The sequence below is a fragment of the Takifugu flavidus genome, chromosome 5 (genome assembly GCF_003711565.1).
Source record: "Takifugu flavidus isolate HTHZ2018 chromosome 5, ASM371156v2, whole genome shotgun sequence".
NCBI classification, from domain to species: domain Eukaryota; kingdom Metazoa; phylum Chordata; class Actinopteri; order Tetraodontiformes; family Tetraodontidae; genus Takifugu; species Takifugu flavidus.
The window spans coordinates 7,085,734-7,098,523 of record NC_079524.1 but is presented as its reverse complement, the minus strand read 5'-3'; the positions used below and the strand labels follow the sequence as shown (position 1 = coordinate 7,098,523).

The following is a 12,790-nucleotide window of genomic DNA, read 5'->3' as shown; positions in this document are numbered from 1 at the left end:
ACTGAAGGTTGACACCTGCCTTCACCCAGACTCCTGCACCCTCCACGCTTGCACGTGTGCACGAGGGTTTGACAGGTCAGGAGGTTTTTGTGGTGGGAGCGAAGAAATTGTTTTTCAATTTCTGCGATTCTAAAAAAAAAAAAAGAAAGAAAACGGCAGCAGTCGGCTGTGGTGACTGCCAACGTCACAGCGAACCATCGCCCAACAACATGCAGCGGTACAAAAACCACACTAGCCTTCAGTGAAGAGGCGGGACAATGAGATCTCCCGGAGCTTTCTCTCCCGGGGCGACGGATACAAACCCAGGCGATAAGGACCGATACTTGTGCGTGAACGTCCTTCAGGGCGGCAGCAAGGTTGTCCGGACTCTCTGAGAACCCCTCGATCCTTCTGCTCTGAAACAAAAGGGCTCCTGTGCAAACAGGAGAGGACGGAGCGTCCCAGTCACGGACGCTCGGCTGAAACCGTTCAGAGCGCCGTCGCCCCCTCTCTACACCCCCCTGGCTGTCTGTCACCCGGACAGAGACACAGGTCAAGGCTCTCCGCGGACAGAAAGACAGAGCAGAAGCCATTTTGACTCCAACTGTCAGGAGGGAGGAGAGGCGAGCAGAGAGAACAGCCGTCACTCCCGGGAGGAAAACTTTTCCCTGCTATGGTTGACCTTGTGAGGACGTCAGAGGCCTCCTGTGAGAGGAGAGACAGATTTCACGCTCGCACCCAGCGCACCTGCTCCTGAATCCCAATCCCCCCCCGCCCCCCCGCACCACCATCCGCTGATACCTGCACAAGCACGGTTCAACAAAGCGGACGGGCCACTAAACCCTGCAGGTGGTCCAGAGAATATTAAACACACCCATCTGATATCTCAGACCCGTCACCGCATACATGATTCAGTAGAACAGGTTGAAAATGTTTGACCCAGCCTGGATTTGCTTCTTTTCTTTTTTTTTTAAAAGCACCAGCTGGTGGCAAATTGTTCCCAAAGAGTCATAAAATCCAGGTGTAAGCGAAGCAGTCATGAGGCCCATTGTTGCATTTTCAGCTGCTTTTCTTTTCAACTGGGTTGATGGTCAAATTCAAACTGCTCGTTTAGGTACGGAACTTGCACCCTCATCTCGTTATTTTTTTAACTTCTGTCAATCAACCGACTTAAAAGTTTAAACCAAGTGCTTGTTTATGGCACTTCACACCATAAGAACTACCTTTATTAACCCAATACAGTACAGTTACATACTTAAAATGTGCATCACATTTTTCTTTCATTATTGCAAAAATGGCTCCGATCTTTGTGTGTGTGTGTGTGTGTATATATAAAAGCACCATTTTAATATTTCAAAATAATCTATTCACATGGTGAAGACTCTGGGTCAAAGGTTACGGACCATGTGCACTCAAAAGGCAGGTGGAAATACTCCGAGCTGGTTATGATGCTTGTCATTATTATGCTAATGTTGGCCATTAATGCAACAAACCTTTGCCAACGGATTGTTACTGAACACGTTTGGAATCCTCATTCTAATCAAGTCCTAATTTAAAATCAAATAAAAAGCTAAACGCAAAGACCTGTGGTTTAATAATTCCCTTTCACACATCTGTGGAGTTTTCAAAAGACTCAATGTAACTTAAACATGCACGTAGAGGTAACGTGACTAGGCTACGCTGTCTACAACATTAGTGTCCAGCTGAAAAGATCAACTGAAACGGGGAAAAAGAGGAACAGATTAAACATTTTAATAAGAACACTTAAGTAAAAAAAAAAGAAAAGAAAATTCAAAACTAGGACTTTTGAGTAACATTAATTATGCATGGTCACAGATATGTCACAGGTACACAATAAAAACAGCTTTTATACGAGGGGTGTGTGCAAGTCTACTAACACGCAATCTAAACTTACTTTAAGTCATTTTAAACAATGACCAAAAAGAAGTTTTTGTTAACCAAAAAAGGGGAGTCATCAATCTTTATTACAAACCATCAAGAACCATAACCAGGTGACAATACAACAATTTATCTAATACTGTAAATGCTCAAGCTGCAGGTTGGAAAAACCCACACGAAAGAATTTTAAACATTAAAGTTGCTGTTGGACAGCGGCGCCGGCGGAGTCTCGTCGGGACGACTTGGCGGCTTTTCCCGCCTGCTAACTGATTGGTTTTTCACGCCCTCCTGAGCCCGCCGCCATGCCGCCTGCTCGCTTCCAGTTCTAATGGCAAAAGCGGGCCGAGCCGGGGGAGGGGGGGGTTCTACCGCCATACGCGCTCGCGTCTGAACACCGCGATCAAACAGGAATCCCTTCTTGTGAAGTAAGCGAACGCAGCCCGGACGTGCGCTCCGCTGCGCCTCGGGCGCCGTCACCTGCAAATGAGACGCAGCGTTGCAATATTTCCCTCCACGGTCGGCGACCTCGTGTGGCCCGATGGAACGATGGAGTCTAGAAACATCTACGCCTCCTTTCTGGAATGCAAACCGAGATGTGAAGGGATCCCGTATCCCGTGACTGCGATTTGCTAATGTGGATGCACGACCAACACAGAAGAAATATAACTTATATGGGTTTATCCAGTGACATCAGGTTTTACACAGTTCGGACAGAGTGATGGATGGAATCGGGATGGAAGTGTGGCCAAAAGGTGGAGCATCTCCGTACCGTGAACTGAAGCTTTCTACAGAAGGAACGACTATCGACTCATCCAGTTGTACCTCTGGAATGAGCCGACGCCGTCTGGGCTTACATTAAGAATTAATGCCGTTCTCCTACGCACATACACACAGAGACACACACGTTCCATTAAAGACAAACACGCAATCTATTCAGAGGGCAGGTCTGTGGTTTTAAATAAAATGAGCTGAGGTGGTTTTGGTCAGTCATGTGCATCAGGCTTGGGTTATGGTGACACCGTAGCATCTTCAAGTGGTGGCCGACTGGTGTGTCCACTTCGTGTTTCAAAGCGCATAAGAGTGTGTGTGTGTGTGTCTGTGCTGTGCAGATTAATAAGGTGTGTTTGTGGGTGTGTGAATCATCTTCCCGCTCTGAGCCCAGATATTGTTTTCACATTACTAAGAGAGCTTTAGTTTTTGTTGTTGTCTACTTCCAGGCAGGAAAAGTCAGCCATTCCTACAACATGGCCACCTTCCCTCTGTTTATCGTTAACATTGCAAAGAGAGGAGGAAGAGGAGCCAGAAATTTTTTTTTGTTTGTTTGTTTTTTTTAAAAATGCACACAGACTTATTTATAGATTCACAAGCAGAGCGGCTCCTGGTTTATGCTATGTTTCCTACACTGGCAAGAAAAAAAAAAAAAAAAAAAAAAAGAAGGTTCAACTATTTTGGCATCGATGCTTTGGTCACAAAATACCGACCCTTTTATTCTTTTTTGTTTTCACTTATGTTTTCATTTGCTTGTGTAATAAGTCCCAGTCCTTTAAACCCTGACCACGTGTGTGTGTCCCAGTACAGAAAAAAAGGTAGGTTTGTTGTAGTCCTGCCATCACACCTCCGATGCAGTCCCTTTAAGAGGCACAGATTATTTTATAAATTATGTGACTGTGAATGAGTGGGCGGGGGGCTTTGAGACGGAAGGGTGCCCGCTGTGCCCCATGTTCCTCCCCCCCTCCCGTGCTCCCGCTACGCCCAGCGAACACGTCCCGTCAACCCTTTTGCGAGCACGTCCTGCAGCACAGCTGCTGCAGCACCTTCCTCTGGCAGAGATTGTTCTTTTTAACGAGCACGCAGAAGCTGCCCTCCGCCCAAGATTCTTCATTTGCTTTCCACAGACCAGGAAGAAGAAGTTCAGGGGTTGGGGTGGAGGGGTGGGGTTTGAAAAGAGGGGAAGGGGGAGACACACACACACACATGCAGAGACACGCAGGGGACCAGAGCCACGTGATTGGTCAGGAGAGGTTTCAGATGACAGGAAGAGGAGTTTTTTGATCCAATCACAGGTGATGTTCATCGAGGCGGAAATGATTGCGGTCCAGTGGAGTGATTGGTTCCACGTCAGGAGAGACAGAAGATAGATTTGACAGAAAACAACAAAGAGAGAGAGAGAGAGGAGAGATCACACAATTAGCAATTTGAAGATACTTGAAATTCAACACTTCAAAGCATTTTACATCAGAGAAAAAAACTTAAAGTTGACCCAAAGTCTTGTAAAACCTTTAAGCCAATTCTCCATAATATGGCAAAAGTAGCCAGTCCCCCCCACCTCCCTTTTCAAATGGAGCTTGATAAAATGACTGAGTGTGCACTTTAGGTGTAGGACTCATCGATAAAAGGTCACACAGTAAAGACGCATTTTTCTTGACAGTTTTATCTCAACCCATGTTTTTCCAGACAATCTCCACCCTCAGAGGAGAGTCTAAAGGATTTCAGCAGGAAGTGAGGCCAGCAGAAAATGGAAAATGAAGCGACTAAGGTAGAGGGGGAAAGCATTCAGGAAAGCCAGGAGCAGCGTGCTGCACAAACGTTGGTAGCTTATGCAAAATGTAGTCTAACAATCAGGACAAAAAAAAAAAAAATATCACAAAGAAGGTTAGATTTGAATCCTGCGGATGTAATATTAGTCGCCATCAGAACACAAATTAAGCCATTTGACAAAAAGCACAGGAGTACAAAGCAAGGATGAGCTGCCCTTCTGCTTTCAGGAGTTAGTACAAGAGCTGAAAAAAAATGAATCCCAAAGGTGAACTGAATAAATCTGCCTTGTGCATCGAATTTCCGCATTCATTTTCAGGCATTCGCAAGAGTTGTGAGTGAGAGTTAAGTGGTAAAAGCTGCACCTCAAAGGACTTTTCCTCTGTGGTTTGTATGGGAATTTTAGTGAAAACCACCATCATTTCTTCACATCTAGACACACACACACACACACACACACACACTAGACAAGTGGACGACTCACCATCTTTGCAGATAGTGCTGACCACACAGGCTCCGGCCTCCAGGTTGTAACCGCTCACACAGCTGCTGCAGTTTCTTTCACCGGGGCCCAAACACTCGTAGCAGCTATGGTCGCACCTGTGGACGACAAGGTGGATCAGAAACACGCCACCCTTAAATCGTAGTTTGGCTGCCGTGCACTAAGGGCGAAAGAGAGGCTGACTCACTTCCTACAGGAGCGCTGCACCTGGCCGCTGTCTGAAGTCTGCTCCGACAAGTAGTAGCCGCTGCTGCAGGTGGACACGCAGCGCCAGTCCTCCAGTAAGTAGCCCACTGCACATTTGGTGCACGCCTCGACCCCCGTGCCTGAAAAGTGCACGGACAAGGGGGAGGTTTAAAAAAGGAAAAAGGGGGGAAGTACCCCCCCCCCCAATGAAACGGCGGCAATAATTTTGAGGTACCTGCACAGGTGGCACATGCAGGATGGCAGGCTTCACAGGTCTTTCTATGGCCGTTATAATAACTCCCCAGGTCACAGGTCAGCTGACACCTGTTTCCTTGAAGACTGGAACCGAAACAGAAAATACTTGGTCATAAATCCCAAAGTACAAGTGACTGAAAAAAATGAGCCACGCCGTTAATAATAATAATAAAAAAAGGCGACAGTTGTGCCTGTGTATTAATGAGATGCTGCGTTCACAAACGTGGAACGGAAAGTCACCTGACCTTTGACCTCCAAAATCTAATGAGTTTCTCCAATGAGTCCTTTGTTCAAAGTTGGAAGAAAATCCCTCAAAGCATTCCTGAGATGTCTTACTCTGAAGGACGGACCAGACAGACAGACGGACGGACGGACGGACAGCCGGAAAACACAATGTCCCGGGCCCCGGTGTTCGCAGCAGCGGCGATATTGTGTTATGGAATTCCAAAAGATTAAGCAAGTGTCCAACGTGGGAGCTGAAGTAAGCTTGGAACTTGTTTTTGAGACGTCTGTGAAGTCACTCTGAGGACACTTGGTCAGACTGCTGTGCTAAACTGCAGAACAGCTGGTCGGTGTTAGCGAACGTTTCCCAGAAACAATCTCATCTGGTCTTCTCCTTCTCTTTGGCACTTAACTGCTGAAGTGTGTGTGTGTGCGTGCGTGCGTGCGTGCGTGCGTGTGTGCGTGTCCTCGCTGGTGTTCAGAAGAAATTACAGCTTACAATCGTCCCCATCTCTGACAATAATCAACACTTAAGAGTCAGGTTCAAGACCACAATGTGTTTTACAAGTGTTTCCTCTTGGACCCAGCAGAAATTACAGCACTTTAAAACCCCCTGACCTCAAACAGGTCGAGTGCAATTGGTGAAGTTTAAACAGACTTGTGGGGATGTGCCAGAATGTGTCTGCATAGAATCCCAAAATGTTAAAAACAGGTTATGCAAAGCCCATTTCATAGTTCCAAATCTAGCAGGTCATTTGAATTTGTGTAAAAACTTGGGCTTTATAACGGAACGTGTGTGGGATTAAGATATAACGGGTGCTAACAGATGCTTTGGTTGACAGCAATCGTACAAGGTGCTTTAAATCGAACAGGATCTACATGCAAAATACAACATGGCTGGAAATGGCTACGAGCAGATTCTCAGCATGGCTCCCACCTCACCTCAACCCGGGTTTACATTCCGTGCAGATACTGGCGGTGGTGCACCTCTTACAGTTCTCTGGACATCTCCTGCAAGTGTTGGAGTCTGAAAGAGACGGAAGCAGTCGGTTATAGTGGGAGGCTAGTGGGAAGCAGAAGTGGAGATGCTTTTGAAATAAATATGGGGGCAGAGGAGGAGGACAATGATGAAGAGCAGACAAAAGGGCGAGAGTGAAAGTGGAAGCCCTGTAGGAGAAAAACAGGAGGGGGAGGAAGAGAAATGAGCCGGAGATGGGGCTGATGAACAAAGCAGGAGGACAAAAGGCCACAAGGAAGAGATGGCAAAAGAGATGGAGAGCGCCATAAGCTAAAAGCTACGTGGAGTCGTTGAGAGAGGACAAGAATGTAGATGGAGATTTCAAAAGGCAATAACACGCTCTGATAAAATGCACATGGGCATTTCTGCCTCCGGCACTCAATATTGCCTCGGAAGACATGTGAATAATGTGTTTTGTTTTTCCATAAAGTGGAAAATGACCATTAATCAAAAGTGCTGTTTTTCAAAATTTGGGAAAAGAAGCCTTTGCTTATGTATGACACAAGCTTTATGGTTCCCTCTGTAATTCATACGGACAGAGTTAAGAATAGGAGACTATGAGTAAGGGAGCATTGTTTAAACTTAAGAAAATCTGAAAATCATTACAGGGTGGAATCCAGACAGTCACGAACACATTTCCAAGAAAGGAAAATGAATCTGTGTTATATTTCCTTTAAAACTACAGAACCTGTGGGCAAAATAAGAAGGGAGGAAAAGGGGATCGGAAACAATAGTTTGATGGGTTTTCTGGTTGGTACGCGCCAAGACTTCAGAGTTGGATTTTACTTTTACTTTGAAAACTCGATAAAAACACAATATTCCACTAAAAAAAAAAGTTACTACTCATCACAAATAATGAATAAGAGTGAATAATGAGTGAATAAGATGCTGCAGCTGCAATCTGGCACCCTCATTACACGTTATACGGACGAAAAATAAGAAGTCAACAAGGGGACAGACATCATATCCAGGCTCCACCGTTTCCTTCCTTAAATCCAGCCTTGATGTTATTTTCATGTCAGGCTCCAGGCTTGGAGAGCTCGAGCGTGGGCAGGCAGCAGTGAACCGAGTCTTAATTTAGGGTTAAAAATGGTACAAAACCTCAAAATGACACGAAAACGTACCGTGGTCGAGGTAGGAGCTCTCAGCACAGCTGCTCACACACATGTTGGTGCCCTCGCTCAGATGGTAACCAGCCCGGCACGACGTGCACTGGTCGCTGCGGCTGCCGACGCAGGTCTCGCACACCGACGAGCACTTCTTGCAGCGCTTCTTATCGTCGCGGAAAAAGCCGCTGGGGCACTCAGACACGCAGGTCCTGGCGAGGAAGGAAATTAAAGAGAGAGGAGAGGGGGAAACATCAAAAGCAGTTGATAAACTGTACAGAAGTGTGTGTGTGTGTGTGTGTGTGTGTGTGTGTGTGTGTGTGTGTGTGTGTATGTGGATGCCAAACAGGCGCAACATCTGTCAGACAACTTCACAGCCCTCCATCACAGTACATGCAAACACACACACACACACACACACACACATAACATAATATTCACATACTGTGGCCTTCTGCCAAGAAACCCAACATTAATGCATGTTTATGTACAGGCTGCCACCTCCTCCACCCTTACCTTGACTCTTCTCTGCCATGCGGAAATATTTATGCAAGTCACAAAAAAGAATAGAAAAAAAAAAAGTAGCAGGAACTGGACCACAGACCAGCCGTTTCCAGACCGCACAGCCAAGCAAGATGTCAGCATTTAGGATTATAGAGATGTGAAATCACAGTATAATATAGAAATAAGGGGAGAACTTTTTCTTTCTATAAAATCAATGGTGCCGATTGTCGGGACAAATACATTCTGCAAGTTGCTCAGGTCAGGGTTAAACGAGATGGTTTCTGTTGAGACGGGAACAAATAGAGAACCTGGACACGTTCTCAATAAATCAGTGAACATCTAACAAACGCCACAGCTGCAGAGACGGGTTTAGTCGGGTTTCAAAGACCTGCGCCGTCTTTGGGCGAGTCTCGAGCATCAAACACGGATGTAGCCATGTAATTATCTCAACATTAAACACCACCACCAGCATCCCTCCTTCCTCTCTCAACTCCCCTGGTCCTCATTCATCAATTGCTCCCTGTGGCGGCAGAAAAGGGCAACACACCCCTAAAGTGGGCTAATGATAAGGAACATCCAAAGCTTGCACATCTCATGCACCTTCATTGGTTTGTCTTTTATTAGTGCAGAGACCCACAGACACAAAGGCAATTAGAGCAGACTTTGAACCTAATGGGATCTTAAGGGCGCGCACACACACACACACACACACACACACACACAAACACACACACTTAACAGGAGGAAGGAAGAGGTGGAACACGATATGACTGACGGTATCCGTTTTTATGAATCACTAACCGACGTGTCACGTAGTCATAGAAGAAAGGCAGCATCCAACTGGTACCGCCGTTCTTTTCTAACCATTAAACACAGCTGAAACACCGAACTTGTCCGACGTTCTGTAACACTCCTCCGCACTCAGAATGTTTACATTCACAGTTTAATTGAGCCATGTTCAAAATTAGACTGAGACTAAGTTGCATAACTGACCACCTCCTCCTCAACGCTAGGTGGCGATATGAGTCTTTTCAGTGGGTTAATGCGGCCCCTTCTTTCTGTCGACATATTACGTCACGCAATAAATAAATCACTGACGTCCGGTGGCAGACTGACATTTTTAACAACAGCGAGATGGATAATTGCACATTCGTCTCATACGTAATGTACACGTGCCTGATCTAGATATCATTCACCCCATCTCTCTGGGTCAATTTTTTTATTCCAGGGTCACATGCCAATGTGAGCATGGTGGAGCATGTGCACAAATGTTGATGTCCAATCACTATCTGGGTGTCTTAATCTGGTAAAGAAGACTCTGATATTAGTCAGACTAACTTGATGTCCAGTTATAATGGGAATAATTGGGTTTTGCAAGTGCCATATAAACGTGTTGAGTGATTAATTATCACCCTCTGACCTGGTGTTGTTTTTGAACTTGAGGAAATAATGGAGGCAGTTGATGCAGTGATGGGGTCCAGGACCTTCACAGCCACGCTCGTTGCACTCTGGATCGCAGGGTCCTACAAAGGCAACCTTTAATGATTTTACCTGCAGCAGCGAAACGGAAGCTTCCAAAACGATGGTTGTACTCTGGAAAGCTGCGACAGTGGCTACGCGTGTGGAGATTTATCACATACCGTTGTACTCCTCTGTGAACTCCTCGTTGGTGTGCGTCATTATTTCTGCAGAGCGAGTCTTTTCACTTCGCAGGATGTACGGGTGCACAGAGGTGCCATACAGCACCAGCGACCACTCCTTCAGTTTGCCTGTGGCAACAGGAGCAATGAGATTGTAGAAGATCCACAGCAAGCCTTGTTAGTCGGCCTTTTTATGTGTCTGATTCTTTAAAATAGTGCATTTGATGGCTATGACATGATAGATTTTGTTCCCCTCAAAAAAAAGAAACAGTCACAACCTCCTACTTTAAATCCTGATACTCTCAGCTTCATAAGTAATGCAGGATTAAAACTGTATGGTACGCACAAGAACCTCAATCAAATGAAAGAAACCAAAAAAACTAAAAGCAATTAATAACAATCTCACCACCTACCTGGGACTTTCTGGCTTCGCAGTTGAGAAGGTGAGTCGTAGATCTCCAGGACCCAATCGCCTGCTGCCTTCTCGCCCCAGCAGTGGGTGGTCATAAACTCCCAGTTCTTAAATCCCTCCATGGAGTGATCGAACAACCTACACGCACAAACATCCGAGAGGGCACAACTCAAGTAGGAATAAATGCAACTCAGTTGAGTGTCTAAACACCGTAGAACCGGTATCCATCATGTACCTGTTGGCGAGCAGCTGAGACTTGGTCCCTGAGGGGGAGGTCAGGTTGATTGACAGGTCACCACGGCGGGGGTGTGTTATTGTTATTCGTACGACCACATGCTCCAGGTAGATCACATGGTTGGGGTTATCGGTGCATCCCGTGGCCTTGTACACAGACCGGACCACGTGTTCTGGGCGGATAGTTCTGAGACAGGAGGGGTAACAAAAGTACATGTGATGAGAAAAGAAAAAAAAAAAGCTTCTTAAAGAGCAATTTTGTGATGCTAATTTGACGGGTTTGTATTTGTAATAGGGATCATTTCTGGTGAGGATCAGTAGCTCTCATAGGTCTCACATTCAATATTTGGTGTTGGGTTCAGGGACCGGACAAAGCCAAGTTAGTTGATTTCCTAATAAGGTGCTGTGTAAACCCACAGCCGTTCTGACAGTCTGGCCAAATTAAATACAACGTGATAAAAATTGTTGTTTCACTGTGATTAATGTAGTCGGGTCTACATATTTGGCAATAAAGTCACCTACTATCTAATAGTAAATAATAGCAAATCCTAAAACATTCTCGTGGTGAGCCACATTATGCGTCATTTTGTATTAGAGACTTGTTTTTTTTAGTATTAACACAGCTAAAATGAATTTAAAATTCATCATATTGCCACACATCACTGACTATCTTCTTAGTTTTGAAGGGAGTCATGCTCAAGAGCTTCTAGGGTGACGTAGAGGAGAGTGTAAAGAGTCAGCGTTCTGAAAGGTGAGGGGACTAATACGAGTCTGATGGCGATGAGTTAACACATGGGCCATAGGAGAGCAGATCCACTTCTGAGGTGAACCCACCTCAGAAGTTCTCCTGGTGTGCGCTTCAAGTGGAGTGAGGCGAACAACGCGGAACACCCATTACCAAATCAAACACCATAAGAGAGGCCAGCCAGGGAGGGGGGAGGGGTGTGTGTGTGTGTGTGTGTGTGTGTGTGGTGTGTGTGTGTGTGCGTGTGTGTGTGTGTGTGTGTGCTGGAGCACAACTATGAGGTAGTCCACTCACGTAGTAGCTCGGGAGCCTGCAGCACACGTAGAAACACTCCCAAAAACACAATCACCCCCCCCATAACAAAAACAACAACCGCACAATCACAAGCTCTGTTTTCAAACAGTGCTTCGCGGAAACTTTCACGATTCTTTGCCTGGCTTCCAAAAACCAAACAAAGCCTTTTGTTTCCCGACGACTGCCTATTTGCAAGCCTGTTATTTGGCCCGGATGGACTCTGTATTCTGTTTGTAAACGAGGCTTCAGCCGCCAGGCACCGACCGCTGCGAACAGCTCGGAAAGCTACTTGCATCGAAAAGGAACTGCGCGCACTTTGACGCAACGGCAGCGGAAACCTCTCCAGAAGATAACGCGTGCAGCATGTCTATGGGGTGACTCCCTCTAGCATAAGCCGGGCTTCCCATAAGCCCCCGTTATGGGCCGACTTGTGCGCTGGAGCAGAACAGACAGAATGACACTGACAATGCTGCGGTCGCTGGCCACCGAGACTTGGGCTGAAAGCAAACCAGTGGAGAGAGCCCGGGATCAGCCAGCCAGCCAGCCCCACACAGAACAGCGCTCAGGCTTCCAGCTGCATCAAGAATAACAAGCTGTGAAGCCTTGGCTCCGTCTGGGTGTGTGTGCGTGTGTGTATGTGTGTGGAAAAGGTCTTATGTGAGAACCACCCTGCCAGAACTAATGCTTGGCCCCTATCAAGGTACGGCTTGCACAACGGCGGCCTCAACCACATGTCTGTGCATAAAACACCAGGGAAATAAAGGAAACAGAGAAAAAAGTCAGAAAGCCATTCATGGTCTGGACATCAGACAGCATCCGATTCCTATATGAGAGCAGCAGGAGACTAAGAAATGTATAGTTCTAGAATTATAACGGCAGGAAATATGAGGGCAAATCCAAGGGTGTGGTAGAGGAAACTGGCAACGCAGTGATGATTCCAGAGCCCTACATTTATTTATTATTTCGGTTGACTAGGAATAGGATGTTGGGGTGATTATAGGTCCCCCCCCCCCCACTGAACCTGAACCAGTGCATGGTTCCTACCTGATTTGGCGGTCTGCGCTCTCGACACAGACGTGCTGAGCAGGAACTTGCTTCCATCGCTCCGCCTCCTTCACCATCGCCTCCGCGTCCATTAGGCCGAAGCCGTACAGGTGGCTGACTGCAGGAAATGGCGACAGGATATGACAAAATTCTTATTCACATTTATAGTTTTTGTCCACAGTTGACTAAAAAAAAAAAAAAAAATCATTTATTTA

The 12,790-nt window shown here is 46.2% G+C and overlaps 1 protein-coding gene across 1 annotated transcript in view; it reads right to left on the bottom strand.

The window, feature by feature from the left end:
* Positions 1-12,790, bottom strand: part of LOC130525564 (proprotein convertase subtilisin/kexin type 5-like) — a 43,956-nt gene that overhangs the window by 10,295 nt on the left and 20,871 nt on the right. Inside the window, exons 11-20 of the mRNA XM_057032456.1 lie at positions 12,576-12,693; positions 10,494-10,679; positions 10,260-10,396; positions 9,847-9,975; positions 9,627-9,729; positions 7,721-7,914; positions 6,521-6,605; positions 5,337-5,440; positions 5,103-5,241; positions 4,898-5,013 (exon numbers count right to left, since the gene is read on the bottom strand). Of these exons, the coding sequence (XP_056888436.1) occupies positions 4,898-5,013; positions 5,103-5,241; positions 5,337-5,440; positions 6,521-6,605; positions 7,721-7,914; positions 9,627-9,729; positions 9,847-9,975; positions 10,260-10,396; positions 10,494-10,679; positions 12,576-12,693 (1,311 nt within the window). The remainder of the gene's footprint in view (positions 1-4,897; positions 5,014-5,102; positions 5,242-5,336; positions 5,441-6,520; positions 6,606-7,720; positions 7,915-9,626; positions 9,730-9,846; positions 9,976-10,259; positions 10,397-10,493; positions 10,680-12,575; positions 12,694-12,790) is intronic.